The following is a 22171-nucleotide window of genomic DNA, read 5'->3' as shown; positions in this document are numbered from 1 at the left end:
CCTGCGGCGGCAGGCCTCGGCGAGCGGTGGCGGGGCACGTGGCACGCGGTGGCGGCTGTGCGCGGGGTTGACTCCGGGGCGGCGGCGCAGGCTTGGATCCATCGCGGATCTGACCTGTGGGCGCGGCCTCGGCCTCCCCTGCTCGGCTGGCGGGTCTCGGTGGGGGGCTTCCCCGTGCTGAGATCTGCCAAGCGGGATCATCCAGATCCCGGCAAGGACGGCGGCGACCCGTGCACGAGAGATGGAGGTCTTCGATCAGATCTGGGTGAAAACCTGCTATTGGCTATTGCCAAGGCCGGCGATGGTGACGCTGTCTGCGCCGTTCCCTTCCTGAAGGCATCGTCGTGGAGATGTTCAAGGCCACTCTCTGCTATCTTCGGGGGAAACCCTAAATCAGTAGATCGGATGACGGCGGCTCTCTGGTGTCGTTTTCCCCCATGGGGGCGTCATTCTTGGAGGTGCACACGTACTCGAGGGACTAGAGGACGGCGACTCTGGTGGAGCGGTGCTTCATCTTTCCCATTGAAGGTGGCGGATCTCGGCGGCGTGGTGCTGTTGAGACTCGGCGTCTGATGCGCGGAGATGGACTCGCGCAGGAGGAGGTTGCTGTCTGGCGTCATGGTGACGTCGATGGCTGAGTGGCCAGACAAGGTAGAAGCCTTAATATGACCTGAAGACGGACTTGTGGAAGATGGCGGCGACGACACACGAGTGTGTCTGACCGGATTGTGTCCCAGACCCGGTATGTGGCTCGGCTGGGGCTTCCGAATATGTTTCGGCTGCCGGCTTTTGATGTTAGGCCTAGGTGAGTGGTTTGGATAGTGGCCCAGCTAGCACCCCTTCATCATTTTGGATAGGAGTAGCGGCATGTGTTGCCAAGATGGTGGATTCAAGCACATTGTTGTAATACATTGTAAGGTCCTCTAGAATAATCAATAAAGTGGCCATATGCATCTCCCAGTTGCAGAGGCCGGGGGTCATCCTGCTTTTTTTAAAAAAAAAACAATGCACATATTTCTTAGCCATTTTGCAAAGATGGTCTGGCCCAAAGCATAATTCTTGATGTTGAGAATAGTTGATGTGGGTCATAAATCAAACAATTAGTCGTGTAATAGGCTATGCTTATAGGGTGTGATGAATTTTTTTCTCCCGATGCAACGTACGGGCATTTTTGCTAGTATAATATTTATAGATGTTCCTCGCAAGAAAAAAAAAGGTTGCGATGGTTCAAACCAGGAAAAGTGCGGCTAGGTGGTCCCCGTGTGGTCGGGTAGCGCGGAACGTTTGGGGTGGTGGTAAAAGGCTGGGGTGGGGTGGGAAGGGAGGCTGGGGATCCGGCACCCACCCAGTAGTCTCTTCGTACAGTATATACCAGTGCCACATATTACGTCGTTCCCGAATTCCGTCACTGCATCCGGCACGATGGAGCGGATCGACGCCCTGAAGGCCCGCAGGGGCAAGCTCGCCGACGATCCCTGCCTGAGGCGGCTCCGTAACCGGCGGCTCATCGTCTCCCTCTATCTCCAGGGATTCCAGCCCGCCCACGACTGGTACGCCCGCCCGCCCGCCCGCCGTTCCCTCGTCTCCGTGCCCATCTAACGGACCCCGTGCGAACGCAGGATGCTCCGCGAGACGGATTTGTTCATGAGCGGCCGGCATCTGCAGCAGCTGGTGGCCTGCGGCCAGTGGAGGCAAGCCCTCGACTACATCCGGCGCTTCCTGCCGCCGGCCATAGGGGGCGTCGAGGCCCGCACCCTCTCTCTCTTCCTCCACGCCTTCTGGGCCGTGGACAACGCCGCCGCCTGCTCGATGGGCGCCCCCGTCACCACCGCCGTGTACAACCACGACGTCCGCATCCTGACCACCATGTGCGCTAGCAACGTCAAGCTCTCTTCCATCCTCAACAAGATACACCACTCGCCAAATTCAGGTACGCACCGCTATCAATTTTCCTACCTACCTGATGTAATATTTTCAAGAGATTGTTCTACGTGATGTTGTCCTTGAGCATCACATTGAATCCTGTCTTGCAGGGCATCCCTGGACTGGAAACTGGTAAGGGAGAAGGCATCGCTGATTGCTGATGACTTGGCGCTTGATTCTCCAGAGTTGAGACGCAGGTTGCTACTGCCCCGCGACTTGCTTCCCATCGGGTATTCATTCATTCAGCCAACCTTGCTGTTTACTTCTTTCTGGCCAGCTTCCCAAATTATCCGGTTTATTTTTTCCCAAATGCTAATAACTTAATTAACCGGTTTAATATATACTCCCTCTGTTCCTAAATATAAGTCTTTTTAAAGATTCCAATGTGGACTACATACGGTGCGAAATGAGTGAATCTACACTCTAAGATAGGATTATATACATCCGTATGTAGTCCTTATTGAAATCTCTAAAAAGACTTATATTTAGGAACGGAGGGAGTATATATTTGTCCAAGTTGTACTATCTATTGACTGTATGTCAATGATCTGATCATCCCATAATGATCTTTTAATTTGCTAGTCCCTGTCATCGAAGGCACCACTTGAAGAAACAAGCCCTGCGGCCAGCATCATCTGCTATTGCCAAGTGGTATCTCAACAGGAAGAAGAGGTATGCACATATGTGCAGCTACATTAATTATCATGATATGAAGTCTCCCCTATTTTTCACATGATATTCACACATATTCCTTGCCTTTTGCAGCCTGCCTTCTTTAACCCCAGTTATCGGTATGAACATCTTGGCATGAAAGCAACCTTGCTCTCTTAACCTTTGCATATGTCTGGCAGCTAATGTTCGCTATGTTTGTAATGACAGGTTTGAACTCTGAGGGACAAAACCGGGTGGTGGATCTTATTGGTAATTAAAACTAGTCTCTGACCATCTGTTTCCAGTTTGTAAAGAACATATCTGATGATATACATTTTTCTGCTGTTCCTTTGTTTCTGAAACTCACTTCGATTATGTGCTGATAAACTCACGTGATAATATTTAGAGGAGTGTTTAAAAGCCGGTACAGTTGTGGAGCTCGATCAAGGGCACCTACTTCAGTCAAGTGCGATGGCAGGTAATTAATTCACAGTTGTGACCAGCTTTCCATCTCTCCTTCCATTTGAACTTCAGTCGCACTTTTCATATGGGTTTTTGGGATGCCCCGTCCCACTTTGATTCCTTATATCTCTCTTGATTTACTAGTAGTTTGCTGCACTTCCATCTTTGTTACAGACCACTTAGCTGCTCTTACTGGACGGATTTTATCAAATTGCTCGGCTAGGTTTATGATTGGGTTATTCCATCGATGTGGCTCATACACCATGTAGTACTTCTCATGCTACATTACCCCCCCCCCCCCCCCCTTTTGGAAATATGCCCTAGAGGCAATGATAAAAGCATTATTATTATATTTCCTTATTCATGATAATTGTCTTTATTCATGCTATAGTTGTGTTATCCGGAAATCGTAATACATGTGTGAATAACAGACACCAACATGTCCCTAGTAAGCTTCTAGTTGACTAGCTCGTTGATCAACAGATAGTCATGGTTTCCTGACTATGGACATTGGATGTCATTGATAACGAGATCACATCATTAGGAGAATGATGTGATGGACAAGACCCAATCCTAAACATAGCACAAGATCGTATAGTTCGTTTGCTAGAGTTTTTTCAATGTCAAGTATCTTTTCCTTAGACCATGAGATCGTGTAACTCCCGGATACCGTAGGAGTGCTTTGGGTATACCAAACGTCACAACGTAACTGGGTGACTATAAAGGTAGACTACGGGTATCTTCGAAAGTGTCTGTTGGGTTGACATGAATCAAGACTGGGATTTGTCACTCCGTATGACGGAGAGGTATCACTGGGCCCACTCGGTAATGCATCATCATAATGAGCTCAAAGTGACCAAGTGTCTGGTCACGGGATCATGCATTACGGTACGAGTAAAGTGACTTGCCGGTAACGAGATTGAACGAGGTATTGGGATACCAACGATCGAATCTCGGGCAAGTAACATATCGATTGACAAAGGGAATTGCATACGGGGTTGATTGAATCCTCGACATCGTGGTTCATCCGATGAGATCATCGTGGAGCATGTGGGAGCCAACATGGGTATCCAGATCCCGCTGTTGGTTATTGACCGGAGAGTCGTCTCGGTCATGTCTGCTTGTCTCCCGAACCCGTAGGGTCTACACACTTAAGGTTCGGTGACGCTAGGGTTGTGAAGATATGTATATGCAGTAACCCGAATATTGTTCGGAGTCCCGGATGAGATCCCGGACGTCATGAGGAGTTCCGGAATGGTCCGGAGGTAAAGAATTATATATAGGAAGTGCTGTTTCGGCCATCGGGACAAGTTTCGGGGTCACCGGTATTGTACCGGGACCACCGGAAGGGTCCCGGGGGTCCACCGGGTGGGGCCACCTATCCCGGGGGGCCCCATGGGCTGAAGTGGGAGGGAACCCAGCCCAAAGTGGGCTGGGGCGCCAACCCCCCAAGGGCCCATGCGCCTAGGGTTGGGGGGGAACCCTAAGGGGGGGCGCCCCCTTGCTTGGGGGGCAAGCCCCCCACCCCTTGGCCGCCGCCCCCCTAGGAGATCCCATCTCCTAGGGCCGGCCATCCCCCTTGGCACCCATATATAGTTGAGGAGAGGGGAGGACTTCATACCTCAGCCTTGGCGCCTCCCTCTCTCCCCGTTACGCCTCTCTCTCGTAGCATAGGCGAAGCCCTGCTACTGTGACGCCCTGCATCCACCACCATGCCGTCGTGCTGCTGGATCTTCATCAACCTCTCCTCCCCCCCTTGCTGGATCGAGAAGGAGGAGACGTCTCCCGTCTCGTACGTGTGTTGAACGCGGAGGTGCCGTCCGTTCGGCGCTTGGTCATCGGTGATTTGGATCACGTCGTGTTCGACTACATCATCACCGTTCTTTGAACGCTTCCGCACGCGATCTACAAAGGTATGTAGATGCATCCGATGACTCGTTGCTAGATGAACTCCTAGATGGATCTTGGTGAAACGAGTAGAATTTTTTTTCTTTTCTGCAACGTTCCCCAACAGTGGCATCATGAGCTAGGTCTATGCGTAGTTCTTCTTACGCGAGTAGAACACAATTTGTTGTGGGCATAGATTTGTCAACTTTCTTGCCGCTACTAGTCTTTTCTTGATTCAGCGGTATTGTGGGATGAAGCGGCCCGGACCAACCTTACACGTACGCTTACGTGAGACCGGTTCCACCGACTAACATGCACTAGTTGCATAAGGTGGCTGGCGGGTGTCTGTCTCTCCCACTTTAGTTGGAGCGGATTCGATGAACAGGGTCCTTATGAAGGGTAAATAGAAGTTGACAAATCACGTTGTGGCTTTAACGTAGGTAAGAAGACGTTCTTGCTAGAACCCTAATTCAGCCACGTAAAACTTGCAACAACAATTAGAGGACATCTAACTTGTTTTTGCAGCAAGTGGTTTGTGATATGATATGGCCAAAGTTGTGATGAATGATGAATGATCTATATGTGATGTATGAGATGTTCATGCTATTGTAATAGGAATCACGACTTGCATGTCGATGAGTATGACAACCGGCAGGAGCCATAGGAGTTGTCTTTATTCTTTTATATGACCTGCGTGTCATTGAGAAACGCCATGTAAATTACTTTACTTTATTGCTAAACGCGTTAGCCATAGTAGTAGAAGTAATAGTTGGCGAGCAACTTCATGGAGACACGATGATGGAGATCATGATGATGGAGATCATGGTGTCAAGCCGGTGACAAGATGATCATGGAGCCTCAAGATGGAGATCAAAGGAGCTATGTGATATTGGCCATATCATGTCACGTTTATTATTTGATTGCATGTGATGTTTATCATGTTTAGCATCTTGTTTACTTAGAACGACGGTAGTAAATAAGATGATCCCTCATAATAATTTCAAGAAGTGTTCCCCCTAACTGTGCACCGTTGCGACAGTTTGCTGTTTCAAAACACCACGTGATGATCGGGTGTTTTATTCAGACGTTCACATACAACGGGTGTAAGACAAATTTACACATGCAAACACTTAGGTTGACTTGACGAGCCTAGCATGTACAGACATGGCCTCGGAACACAGAAGACCGAAAGGTCGAGCATGAGTCGTATAGAAGATACGATCAACATGAAGATGTTCACCGATGTTGACTAGTCCGTCTCACGTGATGATCGGACACGGCCTAGTTAACTCGGATCATGTAATACTTAGATGACTAGAGGGATGTCTAATCTAAGTGGGAGTTCATTAATAATTTGATTAGATGAACTTAATTATCATGAACTTAGTCTAAAATATTTTACAATGTGTCTTGTAGATCAAATGGCCAACGTAGTCCTCAACTTCAATGCGTTCCTAGAGAAAACCAAGCTGAAAGACGATGGCAACAACTATACGGACTGGGTCCGGAACCTGAGGATCATCCTCATAGCTGCCAAGAAAGATTATGTCCTACAAGCACCGCTAGGTGAAGCTCCCGTCCCACAGAACCAAGACGTTATGAACGCTTGGCAGACACGTGTTGACGACTACTCCCTCGTTCAGTGCGGCATGCTTTACATTTTAGAGCCGGGACTCCAAAAGCGTTTTGAGAGACATGGAGCATATGAGATGTTCGAAGAGCTGAAAATGGTTTTTCAAGCTCATGCCCGGATCGAGAGATATGAAGTCTCCGATAAGTTCTTCAGCTGTAAGATGGAGGAAAATAGTTCTGTCAGTGAGCACATACTCACTATGTCTGGGTTGCATAACCGCTTGTCTCAGCTGGGAGTTAATCTCCCGGATGATGCGGTCATTGACAGAATCCTCCAGTCGCTTCCACCAAGCTACAAGAGCTTTGTGATGAACTTCAACATGCAGGGGATGCAAAAGACCATTCCTGAGTTGTTCTCAATGCTGAAATCAGCGGAGGTAGAAGTCAAGAAGGAACATCAAGTGTTGATGGTCAATAAAACCACTAAGTTCAAGAAAGGCAAGGGTAAAAAGAACTTCAAGAAGGACGGCAAGGAGGTTGCCGCGCCCGGCAAGCAAGCTGCCGGGAAGAAGCCAAAGTATGGACCCAAGCCCGAGACTGAGTGCTTTTATTGTAAGGGAAGCGGTCACTGGAAGCGGAACTGCCCTAAATACTTAGCAGACAAGAAGGCCGGCAAAACAAAAGGTATATGTGATATACATGTAATTGATGTGTACCTTACTAGTGTCCGTAGTAGTTCCTGAGTATTTGATACCGGTGCAGTTGCTCACATTTGTAACTCAAAACAGGGGCTGCAAAATAAGCGGAAACTGGCAAAGGACGAGGTGACGATGCGCGTCGGGAATGGTTCCAAGGTCAATGTGATCGCCGTCGGCACGCTGCCTCTATATCTACCTTCGGGATTAGTTCTAAACCTTAATAATTGTTATTTAGTGCCTGCTTTGAGCATGAACATTGTATCGGAATCTCGTTTAATTCGAGATGGCTACTCATCTAAATCCGAGAATAATGGTTGTTCTATTTATATGAGAGATATGTTTTATGGTCATGCTCCTATGGTGAATGGTTTATTCTTTATGAATCTCGAACGTGATACTACACATGTTCATAATGTGAGTACCAAAAGATGTAAGGTTGATAATGATAGTCCCACATACTTGTGGCACTGCCGCCTTGGTCACATAGGTGTAAAACGCATGAAGAAGCTCCATGCAGATGGACTTTTAGAGTCTCCTGATTATGAATCATTTGACACGTGCGAACCATGCCTCATGGGTAAGATGACCAAGACTCCGTTCTCAGGAACAATGGAGCGAGCAACCAACTTATTGGAAATCATACATACTGATGTGTGCGGTCCAATGAGTGTTGAGGCTCGCGGTGGCTATCGTTATGTTCTCACCCTCACTGATGACTTGAGTAGATATGGGTATATCTACTTAATGAAACACAAGTCTGAAACCTTTGAAAAGTTCAAGGAATTTCAGAGTGAGGTTGAAAATCAACGTGACAAGAAAATCAAGTTTCTACGATCAGATCGTGGAGGAGAATACTTGAGTCACGAATTTGGCACACACTTAAGAAAATGTGGAATAGTTTCACAACTCACGCCGCCTGGAACACCTCAGCGTAACGGTGTGTCCGAACGTCGTAATCGCACTCTTAGATATGGTGCGATCTATGATGTCTCTTACCGATTTACCGCTATCTTTTTGGGGCTATACTTTAGAGACTGCCGCATTCACTTTAAATAGGGCTCCGTCGAAATCCGTTAAGACGACACCGTATGAATTATGGTTTGGGAAGAAACCTAAGCTGTCGTTTCTAAAAGTTTGGGGATGCGATGCTTATGTCAAGAAACTTCAACCTGAAAAGCTCGAACCCAAGTCGGAAAAATGCGTCTTCATAGGATACCCAAAAGAAACTATTGGGTACACCTTCTACCTCAGATCCGAAGGCAAGATCTTTGTTGCAAAGAATGGGTCCTTTCTAGAGAAAGAGTTTCTCTCGAAAGAATTAAGTGGGAGGAAAGTAGAGCTTGATGAAGTATTACCTCTTGAACCGGAAAATGGCGCAACTCAAGAAAATGTTCCTGAGGTGCCTGCACCGACTAGAGAGGAAGTTAATGACAATGATCAAGATACTTCTGATCAAGCTCCTACTGAAATTTCGAAGGTCCACAAGGACACGTTCCGCACCAGAGTGGTACGGCAACCCTGTCTTGGAAATCATGTTGTTAGACAACGGTGAACCTTCGAACTATGAAGAAGCGATGGCGGGCCCGGATTCCGACAAATGGCTAGAAGCCATGAAATCCGAGATAGGATCCATGTATGAAAATGAAGTATGGACTTTGACTGACTTGCCCGTTGAACGGCGAGCCATAGAAAATAAATGGATCTTTAAGAAGAAGACAGACGCGGATGGTAATGTGACCATCTATAAAGCTCGACTTGTCGCTAAGGGTTATCGACAAGTTCAAGGGGTTGACTACGATGAGACTTTCTCACCGGTAGCGAAGCTAAAGTCCGTCCGAATCATGTTAGCAATTGCCGCATTCTACGATTATGAGATATGGCAAATGGACGTCAAAATGGCATTCCTTAATGGTTTCCTTAAGGAAGAATTGTATATGATGCAGCGGGAAGGTTTTGTCGATCCTAAGAATGCTGACAAGGTGTGCAAGCTCCAACGCTCGATTTATGGGCTGGTGCAAGCATCTCGGAGTTGGAACATTCGCTTTGATGAGATGATCAAAGCGTTTGGGTTTACGCAGACTTATGGAGAAGCCTGCATTTACAAGAAAGTGAGTGGGAGCTCTGTAGCATTTCTCATATTATATGTAGATGACATACTATTGATGGGAAATGATATAGAACTCTTGGACAGCATCAAGGCCTACTTGAATAAGAGTTTTTCAATGAAGGACCTTGGAGAAGCTGCTTATATATTAGGCATCAAAATCTATAGAGATAGATCGAGATGCCTCATAGGTCTTTCACAAAGCACATACCTTGATAAGATATTGAAGAAGTTCAATATGGATCAATCTAAGAAGGGGTTCTTGCCTGTGTTACAAGGTATGAAATTGAGCTCAGCTCAATGTCCGACCACGGCAGAAGATATAGAAGAGATGAGCGTCATCCCCTATGCATCAGCCATAGGTTCTATTATGTATGCCATGTTGTGTACCAGACCTGATGTAAACCTTGCCGTAAGTTTGGTAGGAAGGTACCAAAGTAATCCCGGCAGGGAACACTGGACAGCGGTCAAGAATATCCTGAAGTACCTGAAAAGGACTAAGGAAATGTTTCTTGTTTATGGAGGTGACGAAGAGCTCGTCGTAAAGGGTTACGTCGACGCTAGCTTCGACACAGATCTGGATGACTCTAAGTCACAAACCGGATATGTGTATATTTTGAATGGTGGGGCAGTAAGCTGGTGCAGTTGCAAGCAAAGCGTCGTGGCGGGATCTACATGTGAAGCGGAGTACATGGCAGCCTCAGAGGCAGCACATGAAGCAATATGGGTGAAGGAGTTCATCACTAACCTAGGAGTCATACCCAATGCGTCGGGGCCAATCAAACTTTTCTGTGACAACACTGGAGCTATTGCACTTGCCAAGGAGCCCAGGTTTCACAAGAAGACAAGGCACATCAAGCGTCGCTTCAACTCCATTCGTGAAAATGTTCAAGATGGAGACATGGATATTTGTAAAGTACATACGGACCTGAATGTAGCAGATCCGTTGACGAAACCTCTCCCTAGAGCAAAACATGATCAACACCAGAATTCCATGGGTGTTCGATTCATCACAATGTAATTAGATTATTGACTCTAGTGCAAGTGGGAGACTGTTGGAAATATGCCCTAGAGGCAATGATAAAAGCATTATTATTATATTTCCTTATTCATGATAATTGTCTTTATTCATGCTATAATTGTGTTATCCGGAAATCGTAATACATGTGTGAATAACAGACACCAACATGTCCCTAGTAAGCCTCTAGTTGACTAGCTCGTTGATCAACAGATAGTCATGGTTTCCTGACTATGGACATTGGATGTCATTGATAACGAGATCACATCATTAGGAGAATGATGTGATGGACAAGACCCAATCCTAAACATAGCACAAGATCGTATAGTTCGTTTGCTAGAGTTTTTCCAATGTCAAGTATCTTTTCCTTAGACCATGAGATCGTGTAACTCCCGGATACCGTAGGAGTGCTTTGGGTATACCAAACGTCACAACGTAACTGGGTGACTATAAAGGTAGACTACGGGTATCTCCGAAAGTGTCTGTTGGGTTGACATGGATCAAGACTGGGATTTGTCACTCCGTATGACGGAGAGGTATCACTGGGCCCACTCGGTAATGCATCATCATAATGAGCTCAAAGTGACCAAGTGTCTGGTCACGGGATCATGCATTACGGTACGAGTAAAGTGACTTGCCGGTAACGAGATTGAACGAGGTATTGGGATACCAACGATCGAATCTCGGGCAAGTAACATATCGATTGACAAAGGGAATTGCATACGGGGTTGATTGAATCCTCGACATCGTGGTTCATCCGATGAGATCATCGTGGAGCATGTGGGAGCCAACATGGGTATCCAGATCCCGCTGTTGGTTATTGACCGGAGAGTCGTCTCGGTCATGTCTGCTTGTCTCCCGAACCCGTAGGGTCTACACACTTAAGGTTCGGTGACGCTAGGGTTGTGAAGATATGTATATGCAGTAACCCGAATATTGTTCGGAGTCCCGGATGAGATCCCGGACGTCACGAGGAGTTCCGGAATGGTCCGGAGGTAAAGAATTATATATAGGAAGTGCTGTTTCGGTCATCAGGACAAGTTTCGGGGTCACCGGTATTGTACCGGGACCACCGGAAGGGTCCCGGGGGTCCACCGGGTGGGGCCACCTATCCCGGGGGGCCCCATGGGCTGAAGTGGGAGGGAACCCAGCCCAAAGTGGGCTGGGGCGCCAACCCCCCAAGGGCCCATGCGCCTAGGGTTGGGGGGGAACCCTAAGGGGGGGCGCCCCCTTGCTTGGGGGGCAAGCCCCCCACCCCTTGGCCGCCGCCCCCCTAGGAGATCCCATCTCCTAGGGCCGGGCACCCCCCCTTGGCACCCCTATATATAGTTGAGAAGAGGGGAGGACTTCATACCTCAGCCTTGGCGCCTCCCTCTCTCCCCGTTACGCCTCTCCCTCGTAGCATAGGCGAAGCCCTGCTACTGTGACGCCCTGCATCCACCACCACGCCGTCGTGCTGCTGGATCTTCATCAACCTCTCCTCCCCCCCTTGCTGGATCGAGAAGGAGGAGACGTCTCCCGTCCCGTACGTGTGTTGAACGCGGAGGTGCCGTCCGTTCGGCGCTTGGTCATCGGTGATTTGGATCACGTCGTGTTCGACTACATCATCACCGTTTTTTGAACGCTTCCGCACGCGATCTACAAAGGTATGTAGATGCATCCGATGACTCGTTGCTAGATGAACTACTAGATGGATCTTGGTGAAACGAGTAGAATTTTTTTTGGTTTCTGCAACGTTCCCCAACACCCCCCCCCCCCCCGGTTTGCCCTAAGGCATTGTTTGACCCTCTGTTTTTCATCTTAATAAGCCGCGTTTAAGAATGTAGGGTGGAAACAACTTTCCCCTGTGTTCCCTATTATATTATTCTTCTGTTGGTTGCTTACATTTTGTACATGTTATATGTACATGGTAATTCATAAAAGGCATCAAGTTGGGTGTTGTTCTTTGCACATTATCAATGCCTGGCTACCTGCTGTCATTTCTAACTGCTCAACTCGAATAATCTAGGAAAATGTACGTCTTTAGAAATGCACAAATGCACCGTTGACAATAGTATGCCATTGATTGATGGCATGTTATGTGTAAAAGATCTACACTAGAAACATCTTCCCGTTGAAGTTTTCTGTTGCCATTTTAACTTAACGTCACCTATTGTATTTTTGCCTGGGTACCTGATGCCTCTTCTATGTTCTAACTACCAAACTGGCTGCAGGTGCTTTTATTACTCCATTCTCACAGACCATGTTTGGTACGACAGGTCCTACTAAAATCAGTGAAACTTCATTCGTGACAAATGCAGGTAAATTAGTTGAACACTGAGTGCTTGGCTTTGGCTACCTGCCACCAGTTCTAATAACTACAAAACTCTTTTCAGGTGCTCCAACTTTCACAGGTCTGCCTAATTATCTCTGTTAGTACCCATCAGTTGCAAATTCGGATTAAGTATTTTAAATTCGTTGAACACCTGCATTCGTTTTCAAACCTAGACAAATCTACATCTTTTAAGATTGATGATCCCTAGTATGGTTCATTGTTAGAGAACACCAAATAAACTAATGAAGGGGCTATAAGCATCATTTTAACATTTCACAGGTGATTCAGTCTCACGGCCTGCTAAAATCCCTTGGATCATATCTTCCACAAATGCAGGTAAATGAACTGAACACTCTCAACCGTTTTCATACCATATAGAAAGTCCATCTGCGCATATTGATACCTGAAATTCTTAGTTGTCGCCTGGCAGAGAAACTCCAGCACCGATAGTAATATTCCGCCTGCCATGTTTTATAACTCAGCAGGTTGATATATATATCTGTTCTCGTCATACCTCTTGGTTTCTATGGCAAACTATTTCCCAAAACCGCGGAATTTTCCGCCTCTTGCATTTATCAGCTGCTTTCTTTTTTCTACTTGTTTTATGCCCACAATAGTTGCAGGATTGCACTGGCATCTAGAAACTGATAAACATACACACCACAAATCATATAATACACCTAGTTGGTTACATGCACATGCTCATTTTTGTGGGCTTGTTATGCAGGTGCCTTTAGCACTCCATCTTCGCAGACAATGCTTCATACGACAGGTTCAACTAAAAACATTGAGACTTCATCAGTGACAAGTGCAGGTAAATAGTTGAACACTGAGTCCTTGGCTTTGGCTACCTACTATCTGTTTTAACTGCAAAACTCCTTTCAGGTGCTCCAACTTTCACAGGTTTGCCTAATTATCTTCATTGGAACCCATCAGTTGCAAATTCAGGTTAAGTATTTTTAAATTCGTTGAACAGCTGCATTCGTTTTCAAACCTAGATAAATCTTTTCTGGAGAATGGTTCATCATAGAGAACATGAGGAACTAATCAAGGGGCTATACTATATGCATAATATCTAACTGTCAAACTCTTCACAGGTGATTCAGTCTCACAGCCTGCTAAAATTAAAATCCCTTGGATCATATCTGCCACAAATGCAGGTAAATTAACTGAACACTCAACCGTTTTCGTAAGCATGAGCTACGTCTACACATATTGATACCTGAAATTGTTTGTCAGAGAAATTCCATTACCGATAATAGTGTTCTACCCATATTGATTTCTCCTGTCCTCATACCCTTGGTTGCTTCGGCAAGCTATTTCGAAACTGTGGTGGATATCCTTTTCTGACTCTTGCATTTGTTGGCTGCTTTCTTTCTTCTACCTGTTTTATGCCTATAACAGTTGCATGATTTCACTTGCACAGTGGGTTGCCTGTACATGTAAATTTTTACGGTTATAGGTCTTCGCTAAAAACTCCAGGATCTCACTAAAAAATGTTGGTCTGAGTTTAGGCTCTTGATTTCCAATCTGCACTAGCCCTTCCCTCGCATTTCAAAATGTTTTGACTGTCAAGAGGACATTATAAGTAAATTACCCTACCTGTTGCAGGATCTTTTAGTACTCCATCCTCACAGACCATGCTTGATACGACAGGTTCTACTAAAAACATCGAGACTTCATCAGTGACAAGTGCCGGTAAATAGTTGAACTCCGAGTCCTTGGCTTTGGCTACCTACTATCTGTTCTAACTGCAAAACTCCTTTCAGGTGCTCCAACTTTCACAGGTTTGCCTAATTATCTTCATTGGAACCCATCAGTTACAAATTCAGGTTAAGTATTTTTAAATTTGTTGAACATCTACATTCGTTTTCAAACCTAGATAAATATTTTCTGGAGAATGATTCATCATAGAGAACATAGAGAACTGATCAAGGGGCTATATGCATAATATCTAACTGTTAAACTCTTCACAGGTGATTCAGTCTCATAGCCTGTTAAAATTAAAATCCCTTGGATCATATCTGCCACAAATGCACGTAAATTAACTGAACTCTCAGCCGTTTTCCTAAGCATGTAAGAAGCTCCATCTACACATATTGATACCTGAAATTGTTTCAGAGAAATTCCATTACCGATAATAGTGTTCTATCCATATTGATTTCTCATGTCCTCATACCACTTGGTTGCTTCGGCAAGCTATTTCGAAACTGTGGTGGATATCCTTTTATGCCTCTTGCATTTGTTGGCTGCTTTCTTTCTTCTACCTGTTCTATGCCTATAACAGTTGCATGATTTCACTTGCACAGTGGGTTGCCTGTACATGTTCATTTTTACGGTTATAGGTCTTCGCTAAGAACTCCAGGATCTCACTAAAAAATGTTAGTCTGAGTTTAGACTCTTGATTTCCAATCTACACTAGCCCTTCCCCCGCATTTTTAAATGTTTTGACTGTTAAGAGGACATTATGCGTAAAAGGTGAATAAATGAATGTTAATACTAATACTTATTTGGGTGATTCTAAAGGGTTTTAATACTTGGGCAGACCCAGTCGATCTAAGAAAGAGGCTGACAACTGCTGAGGAAGATGATCCCGGTAAAAAAAGGCAACGGACAAATAAATTGGTAATGCTTGGTATAACTCGCTTTCTGCTCAGTCACGCATCCTATATACTTAAGAAGTTCACCCCCATTACTTGATTTATCTCAACATGCAGCATAGACACCTCATCATCCAGTCACATCCAGCCACGTCACACCTCATGCAGTCCCATTCAAGCCCACCTCCTTAGGCCTCATAAAATATTACAAGGAAAAATGAAAATCTTTGGGATTTCTTCAAAACGGGGCGCCAATACAGTTCAGCGAAACGAACGCTGCTTCGTTTCCCATAAAAGCGCATACGCCATAATGGTTCCGTTTCCAAAGTAATAGCTGAACAAGCGCTCCCTTAGAAAAAAGGCCCTCTGCCTCTCTCCCACATAGCCACATAAAACGTCAGTTTTCCCCTGCCAACAGATAGCTCACAATCGTGGAAAAAACTAAGCCAACCTTTTCCCCTAGCTATGAAGATCCAGCGATGGGCAGGCGATCTCCGCGTGAAGTCCAGTCATCTCGCACGACCATCGATCTACTTCACCTGCAACTCCTCTCTACGCAGGCCAGACCACAGTTTCGTTGCCGGCCGCCCAGATCGTCGCTGAGGGCACAGCCGAATCGGCCTAATCGGGTCGTTATTATGCTCCTAATCTACCGGGCACGCCGGATGGTCTACCTCGCCACCGTCTCTTGGCAGCTGGGACGTGAGCTGGGTTGTTTTATGTTGCCGGCAACCTAGAATCACAGATCGTTAATTAAGGCACAACCGATGAGGCCTCTGCGATGCTCGATGGCCGCCGTCGGGTACCACAAGCATCGCGGAGTTCGCCTCAATCAGCAAAGAAGACTGTCACAGCGGCTCCTGCTCTGTGGCTGGTACATCAGCTTATCAGTGAGCATTGTAGCACTTAGTTTCACGTTAGATGAGGAATACCATTGTTACGTACTTCTATACCATGGTTGACATACTTCTTTGTTGTACGATCATTTATATTCTGCATTTATGATCAATTCCTACTTCCCAGTCTCCATCGTGCATTCCGCACGCGTCATCTGTGTCTCCGAGCACCAGGCTTCCGACACTCCGCTATGATCTCCACATGATCCCGCATGGGCTTCACGGAGTTGTAGTTTCACTCAGATATAAGGTAATGCATACCTTTTTATATTATACGGTGAGATTTGGATTTTGTCCATTGGTCGCACACAAGTGTTTTGATTACTAATATATGTCGTTGTTTTTCTCATGCCTTTTCAGCAATAGTATTGATGTCTATTCACCATCAAAAAAAAGTATTGATGTCTATTTGCAAGATGCCTGCCAAGGAGCTGCCAAAATTATCAACCTGGGCATGTTCTATGTATTAGTGATGCCTCTTTTAATTGCATTTGGCTAGGTTTTGTTTTGGTGCCAGACAGAACTTTGTTCACCCCAATTAAGCCTTTCAGTTTACTATCTTTGTTGCATGTTATGTTGCATTATACTCACTAAGGTGCAATTCCTTCCCTCTGAATTTGGAACTATCATGTTATCGTCAGCTTTAGTATAAAGGTTTGCATTCTGCTCCATCCAACACTTTCCTGTAAAAGTGCTCCTCCATGTAGGTCACTATATGACAACTGAAATTTTAAGCATTGACTGGTATGTATTTGTAGAGACTATGATAGATATAGAAGCATCAAAATTTAATATATGCCCATCTTCATTCTGCTGAAGTTTTACCTACTATTTTTCTTTGCCTATTAACCGATTCATGAAATAATTCACTGAGGTGGCCAAATACATTACTTTCATAAAATACATATGTGTTTTCTTTTTCTCTGTTATTAATTGTTTGACATATTATTGTTAATTGTACAAACTAATCTTGATTTTTCAGTTGCCGGCACTTTTTTTTTCTTGCCATTTGAATCTTGCCCATTTGGATCGTGTCTAATGTGGCAAAGGTCACACATTCAATATTTGTTTGTGAGACTCCATTACTAAGGTGAGACATTTCCCACTTATCAGTTCGAGATATTGTCTGCAGTTTTAGTGTTCAACTCAGCTGCTCGACACTTTAGGATACCTCGTCCTTCACACCCAAAACAAGCTTCGGTTAGTTTTACCATAAAAAATGTTGTGTCATTAAGTGTTGTTATTCACAATTCTCTTTTGTAAAGCATAGTAACAAACTTAAAGGTTGTCATTTTGTGGTTAATGCATTTCCAAATTTGTTTTGGTGGTTAATTTTATTGATTCAAAGTTTCTAATTGGGCAAATCCTAATTAGTTCTTAATTTCTTACACATGGGATTCATTTTTCCTACTCTGCAATCCATCACGTATGTAGCAAATGGTTTAGTGGATATCACATATTTTTATGTCAGTCAATATTATATATATATATAATTTTTGTCTATACTTCTTTAAATATTCATCTACTAATTCCCGCAGCAACGCGCGGGGTAGCATCTAGTTTCCTAAGAAGTACGTACAATATTAACTGGCGGAGTACTTGTTGGAATGCAGGAGCTAGAGTCTGAAACTGAAGCTGGTACTTGCGCCATCAACTTGATAGCCTGATTGAGTCGGGCCTTACTCACTGTGCTCCTTCAAGTCGATTAGTTGCAATTGTGTTGGAGGATACCATTAAGGAGGTTTTTGGATTAGAGAGTGGATACTGTACCTTGCTGCGAACGGTCCTGCGACGGCGGTGAGCTGGGGTGGCAGAGAACGGTCCAGCGACGACGGCGATGGCTACCAAGCGACAGGGCCGCACCAAATAGGCGGAGGATTAGGCACACATCCGGTGACTCGCCGACCATCGGAGACGGGAAGAGCCGGCTCGAGCCTGGCGGCACTGGGTTCTTTTGGGAGAGAGCAGAGGAGCACTCGAGATTTCTCCCCGAAACAAACACCTCCTAGGTATAAATCTTATTAATGGTTCATTCCTGGAATCGATCCCTTCTTTGTTTGGTCAATTCTTGATCAGCAAAGGAGTGCACTCCCATATAAACATAAGCAGGATCACACACACACACCATTGATGTTGGTGTTTTGGTACATCAGCATGTTTGATTATATACACATATGAAAATGAAATGCCAGCAAACAGTACTCGTAAATGTGTGAGTCTGTTCAAGATTGTATGACTAAAGCTTGTGATCCATCGGATGGATTTCAGTAGTTCAGAAAACAGAGGGAACCGAAAGCAACTCTCAAGTTCAGAGCGTGAATAGATCAGAAAGCTAATTTGGTTCATATATAAAAAAATAATGAGCTGCAGAGTGAACGTCTACTGCTGCACAATCTACTTATTGTGAAAACACACAATGCATCGTCAAATGAAACAGCGACAAGCAACTGAAACCATAGGCAAGCTTAACTTTTCATTAGCTTGGAGTGCATGACTGGCATAGGTTGAGTACATCAACTTTGATAGCTGAATGCCTGAATGGCCCGGGAACCATTTAGGAGTTACCTACGAGTGCATCACTTACGGCCATATATAAAGCTACCGTACACTGAAAAACAACACCTAAGATAGTCGGTTGAAGCAACAAAGCAAAATTTTACGACCAGGTAACAGAGTTGGTTGTTCTAGAAAGGATAATCATGTCGACGATCACCACAGATCCAGGCGTAACCATGACAATCATGCTGATGGTGAGTCTTGGCTGCCGAGCATTAACCCTGCAGAGGATGCAAATTGAAAAACTCTGGTAAGCATCGTAATGTGCTGGAAATGTACAATCATTGTATGAGTAAATTTGTTGCCGTTGGAGGATAAAACATACCGCAATACATAGTAAAGGCAGAGAAAAAAACAAAGAACTCCTCAAACAGAATTTAACCTAGAAACTCTTTATGACAGTGTAATACAGATGGGACAACTAACTTTATGCAACCTAGAAACTATCTTTTTTGCTACGCACTGAATACATATGCAAAATACAAGGGCATAATCAGCAATTTTCATACAGAAGATTGCATAAAAAGGGCAACTTAGGTAAGTAAGCCTGCATAAAAACATTCCAACTGTTTATCACCCACTACACCATTAAGCTTCTATTTGATACAGATATGAGGGTTTGCCCATACAAATTCACTGGTAAGCATATTTAGCTAATAACCGGGATGCATATGCATCAGATAGTTGGCTTATCAATGCCACATTTGAACCACACTAGAGAGTCTGCATGACATGAAAAAATTGACGACTTGACTTTACTATGAAACTTTACAAGGATTAGTAGTTATGTCCTTGTTGCATCTACAAAGCATCCTAATTAGGCGTGTACAACATACTCACCAGAGCTAAGATAAACATAGAGTTCCACAGAAGAATAAGCCTTGAAAATGTTGTATATGTTTGTGCATCCATCATCACTTGATGAGGCCCCATCTGACAGCTTCACAATCATTTTTTTGAGCATTGGCGCACATTTGAGTATCAGTTTCAAGAAATCAATCTCATGACCGTCTCCTCCACAGCCACTGATCTCCACTTCTTCGGTTCCAGTCAAGGAGATAGTTTGGGATCTCCACCCCATGGACTCACATGGACAATGAGGTGAGCATCCTTCTTTCACCTAAAACCAAATATAATATATATGTGATTTTTTTTTACGGGAAAAATATTATATGTGATTTTTTTGTGAGAAAAACAGTATATGTGATTAATACACAATGTATCATTAGAGTATGTAATCAGAGCAGAAAATTACCGATGACCTCTGTAGGATGACCTTAAGCTTCTGCATAGCACTACAAATTCTATTCATCCCTAGGACATGAAACGCGAGCGCTCCAAACACATGTCCATTTGTTTCAAGATGTAGCTCCAAAACGGAAAACTCGGCAATCATATGCTTCTCTATCTCGTGCATAAATGTCTCCTCTTCACAGACAAAAATAGAATTCTGGAAAAACAATTTGGTACGATATGTGTCATTCACAGATTTAGTTTAGTCATAGCTTGCTATAAGTTGAGTGGGAGAAGGACGTACGGCGCTGGCATGAATCTGCAGCGAAGGCAGCTGTCCTGGTGTCTGAGCCGTCTGCAGAGTCACCTGCTCGAGTCGCCAAACACCGAACACGATAGACACCTTGAAGTAGCAGCATCTCCACGAGACCATCTCCACCATTGGTGCCAAGACGGAGATGCTGACCTTCTCCATTGCCGAAAAAGACACGGTCAATTGCCTAAGCACGGGGGCAACGATGTTGACACCATCCATCCAGTCGGTTTGGTGCAGGACAAGCTCCTGCAGCGACGCCGAGCTGACCGCAAGCATGGCGCTCACAGCGAGGTTGTCGTTGTCGGAATAAACGTTACTTAGGCAGAGCGTGCGCAAGCGCGGGGAGCAGGAGAGCAAGGCGTCAATGTCGACGGTGCATGCCCACAGGTGCAGCTCCTCGAGTGCGGGGAACTCGACGCCGGTTGGCACGCGGAGGATGACGCGGACGGGGTGAAGGGTCCAGCAGGATGGGGGTGGCGCGGTGGAAGCAAGGCAGGTCGACGATGAGCGGACCGTCGAGTAAGTTCGTGGGGAGCTCAAACTCGAACTCCTCCGGCTCGAGCCGCGCGGCTGCGCGGAGCAACGAGTTGACGCTGGCAGCGTTGACCAGGTGCTCCTCGGGGATCGGCCATGGCAGCCGCTCGTTGGGGAAGCAGATTTCGATGAGCGAAACCACGGGCAGGGGTCGAGGTAAGCGGCCGAGCACCACTTCGAGCGAGTGGAACGGGACATCGCTGAAGACGATCTGGCCGAGGTGGGCCCAGAGGCTGCGGCACCGGCGGGAGAGGACCCCGGTGCGCGCGGCGGCGCTGATGCAGGGTAGGCTGGCGAGTACAAGGAGGAGGAGGAGGTCGTCGGGGAGTGCACTGATGAGATCCGGTACGTCGCCTTGGGCTAGCAGCCGGGGGGAACACCGACGAGGTCCCCACCTCAGATGCATCGAAGCTCCGGAAAACCCCACCGTTTCCCTCCCACCGATTAGCCACTACTACCTGTCAAAAAAAAACAATATTAGCTACCAATGGAGGAAATGGACCATGAACAGTGGTGTTAGGTACTAGTTCTCTCTCTTTCGATTACACACACCAGGTCTCAAATACGACTTGGAAAGAAGAAAGAAACAGAAAGTAAAGCATTCGTGCCGTTTTTTATCCAAAGATGCTTCACTCCTTCGGCGCCCTGCTTTTTATAGCGTTAACTCATTTTGAGCCCACGAACCTGCTAGCTAACTGGCGATTCCGAGTTGGACGTTTGATGACGCGCCCTTCCCCTTGATTGGTCCATGTGGCACCTTCGGTTGCCATGGCAACATTTTTCATTGATGTCGTTGCATCTTCAATCGATGGTGCTGGTTTTTAGCCGTGTCGTTTCTAATCCATGGATGCTTCACTCGTTCCACGCCTTGCTTTCTATAGAATTAACCTATTATGGACCCACAAACTTGCGAGCTGGCTGGCGAATCTGAGTTGGACGTTCGATGACGCGCTCTTCCCCTTTGATTGGTTCATGTGACACCTTCGGCTGCCATGGCAGCAGCTTTCCTTATGTTGTTGCATCTTCAATTGGTGGCACCGGTTTCCAGTCATGTCGTTTCTAATCCAAGGATGCTTCACTCGTTCCACACCTTGCTTTTTATGGCATTAACCTATTATGGGCCCACAAACTTGCGAGCTGGCTGGCAAACCTGAGTTGGACGTTCGATGACGCGCTCTTCCCCTTTGATTGGTCCATGTAAAACCTTCGGCTGCCATGGCAGCAGCTTTCCTTATGTCGTTGCATCTTCAATTGGTGGCACTGGTTTCCAGCCGTGCCATTTCTAATCCAAGGATGCTTCACTCGTTCCACGCGTTGCTTTTTATGGCATTAACCCATTATGGGCCCACAAAATTGCGAGCTGGCTGGCGAATTTGAGTTGGACGTTCGATGACACACTCTTCCCCT

General features: G+C 45.7%; 1 protein-coding gene and 1 pseudogene across 2 annotated transcripts; one reads left to right on the top strand and one right to left on the bottom strand.

Moving 5' to 3' along the window:
- The first annotated feature begins 1397 nt into the window (after positions 1-1397).
- On the top strand, positions 1398-18311 carry LOC125534018 (uncharacterized; annotated as a pseudogene). Its single transcript, XR_015617342.1, has 19 exons — positions 1398-1550; positions 1620-1930; positions 2009-2153; positions 2506-2595; positions 2689-2714; positions 2803-2844; positions 2981-3052; positions 12529-12615; positions 12691-12708; positions 12909-12965; positions 13357-13443; positions 13515-13577; positions 13727-13789; positions 14241-14327; positions 14399-14461; positions 15175-15254; positions 16253-16375; positions 16486-17215; positions 17739-18311. The product of XR_015617342.1 is annotated as an uncharacterized LOC125534018 (transcript).
- Positions 18312-18474: 163 nt separating this feature from the next.
- Positions 18475-21372, bottom strand: LOC147986644 (uncharacterized). Its single transcript, XM_087540111.1, has 4 exons — positions 20219-21372; positions 19937-20131; positions 19522-19801; positions 18475-18902 (listed from the first exon to the last, which is right to left on the bottom strand). Exons 1-4 carry the CDS (start codon positions 20960-20962, stop codon positions 18865-18867), a joined length of 1257 nt encoding a protein of 418 aa, XP_087396237.1. The 5' UTR covers positions 20963-21372; the 3' UTR covers positions 18475-18864.
- Between the last annotated feature and the right edge of the window lie 799 nt (positions 21373-22171).

This window comes from Triticum urartu, chromosome 2A (genome assembly GCF_056163025.1).
Source record: "Triticum urartu cultivar PI428250 chromosome 2A, HENAU_Tu73, whole genome shotgun sequence".
In the NCBI taxonomy this organism is placed as follows: Eukaryota; Viridiplantae; Streptophyta; class Magnoliopsida; order Poales; family Poaceae; genus Triticum; species Triticum urartu.
This window is presented reverse-complemented; position numbering and strand designations above follow the sequence as displayed.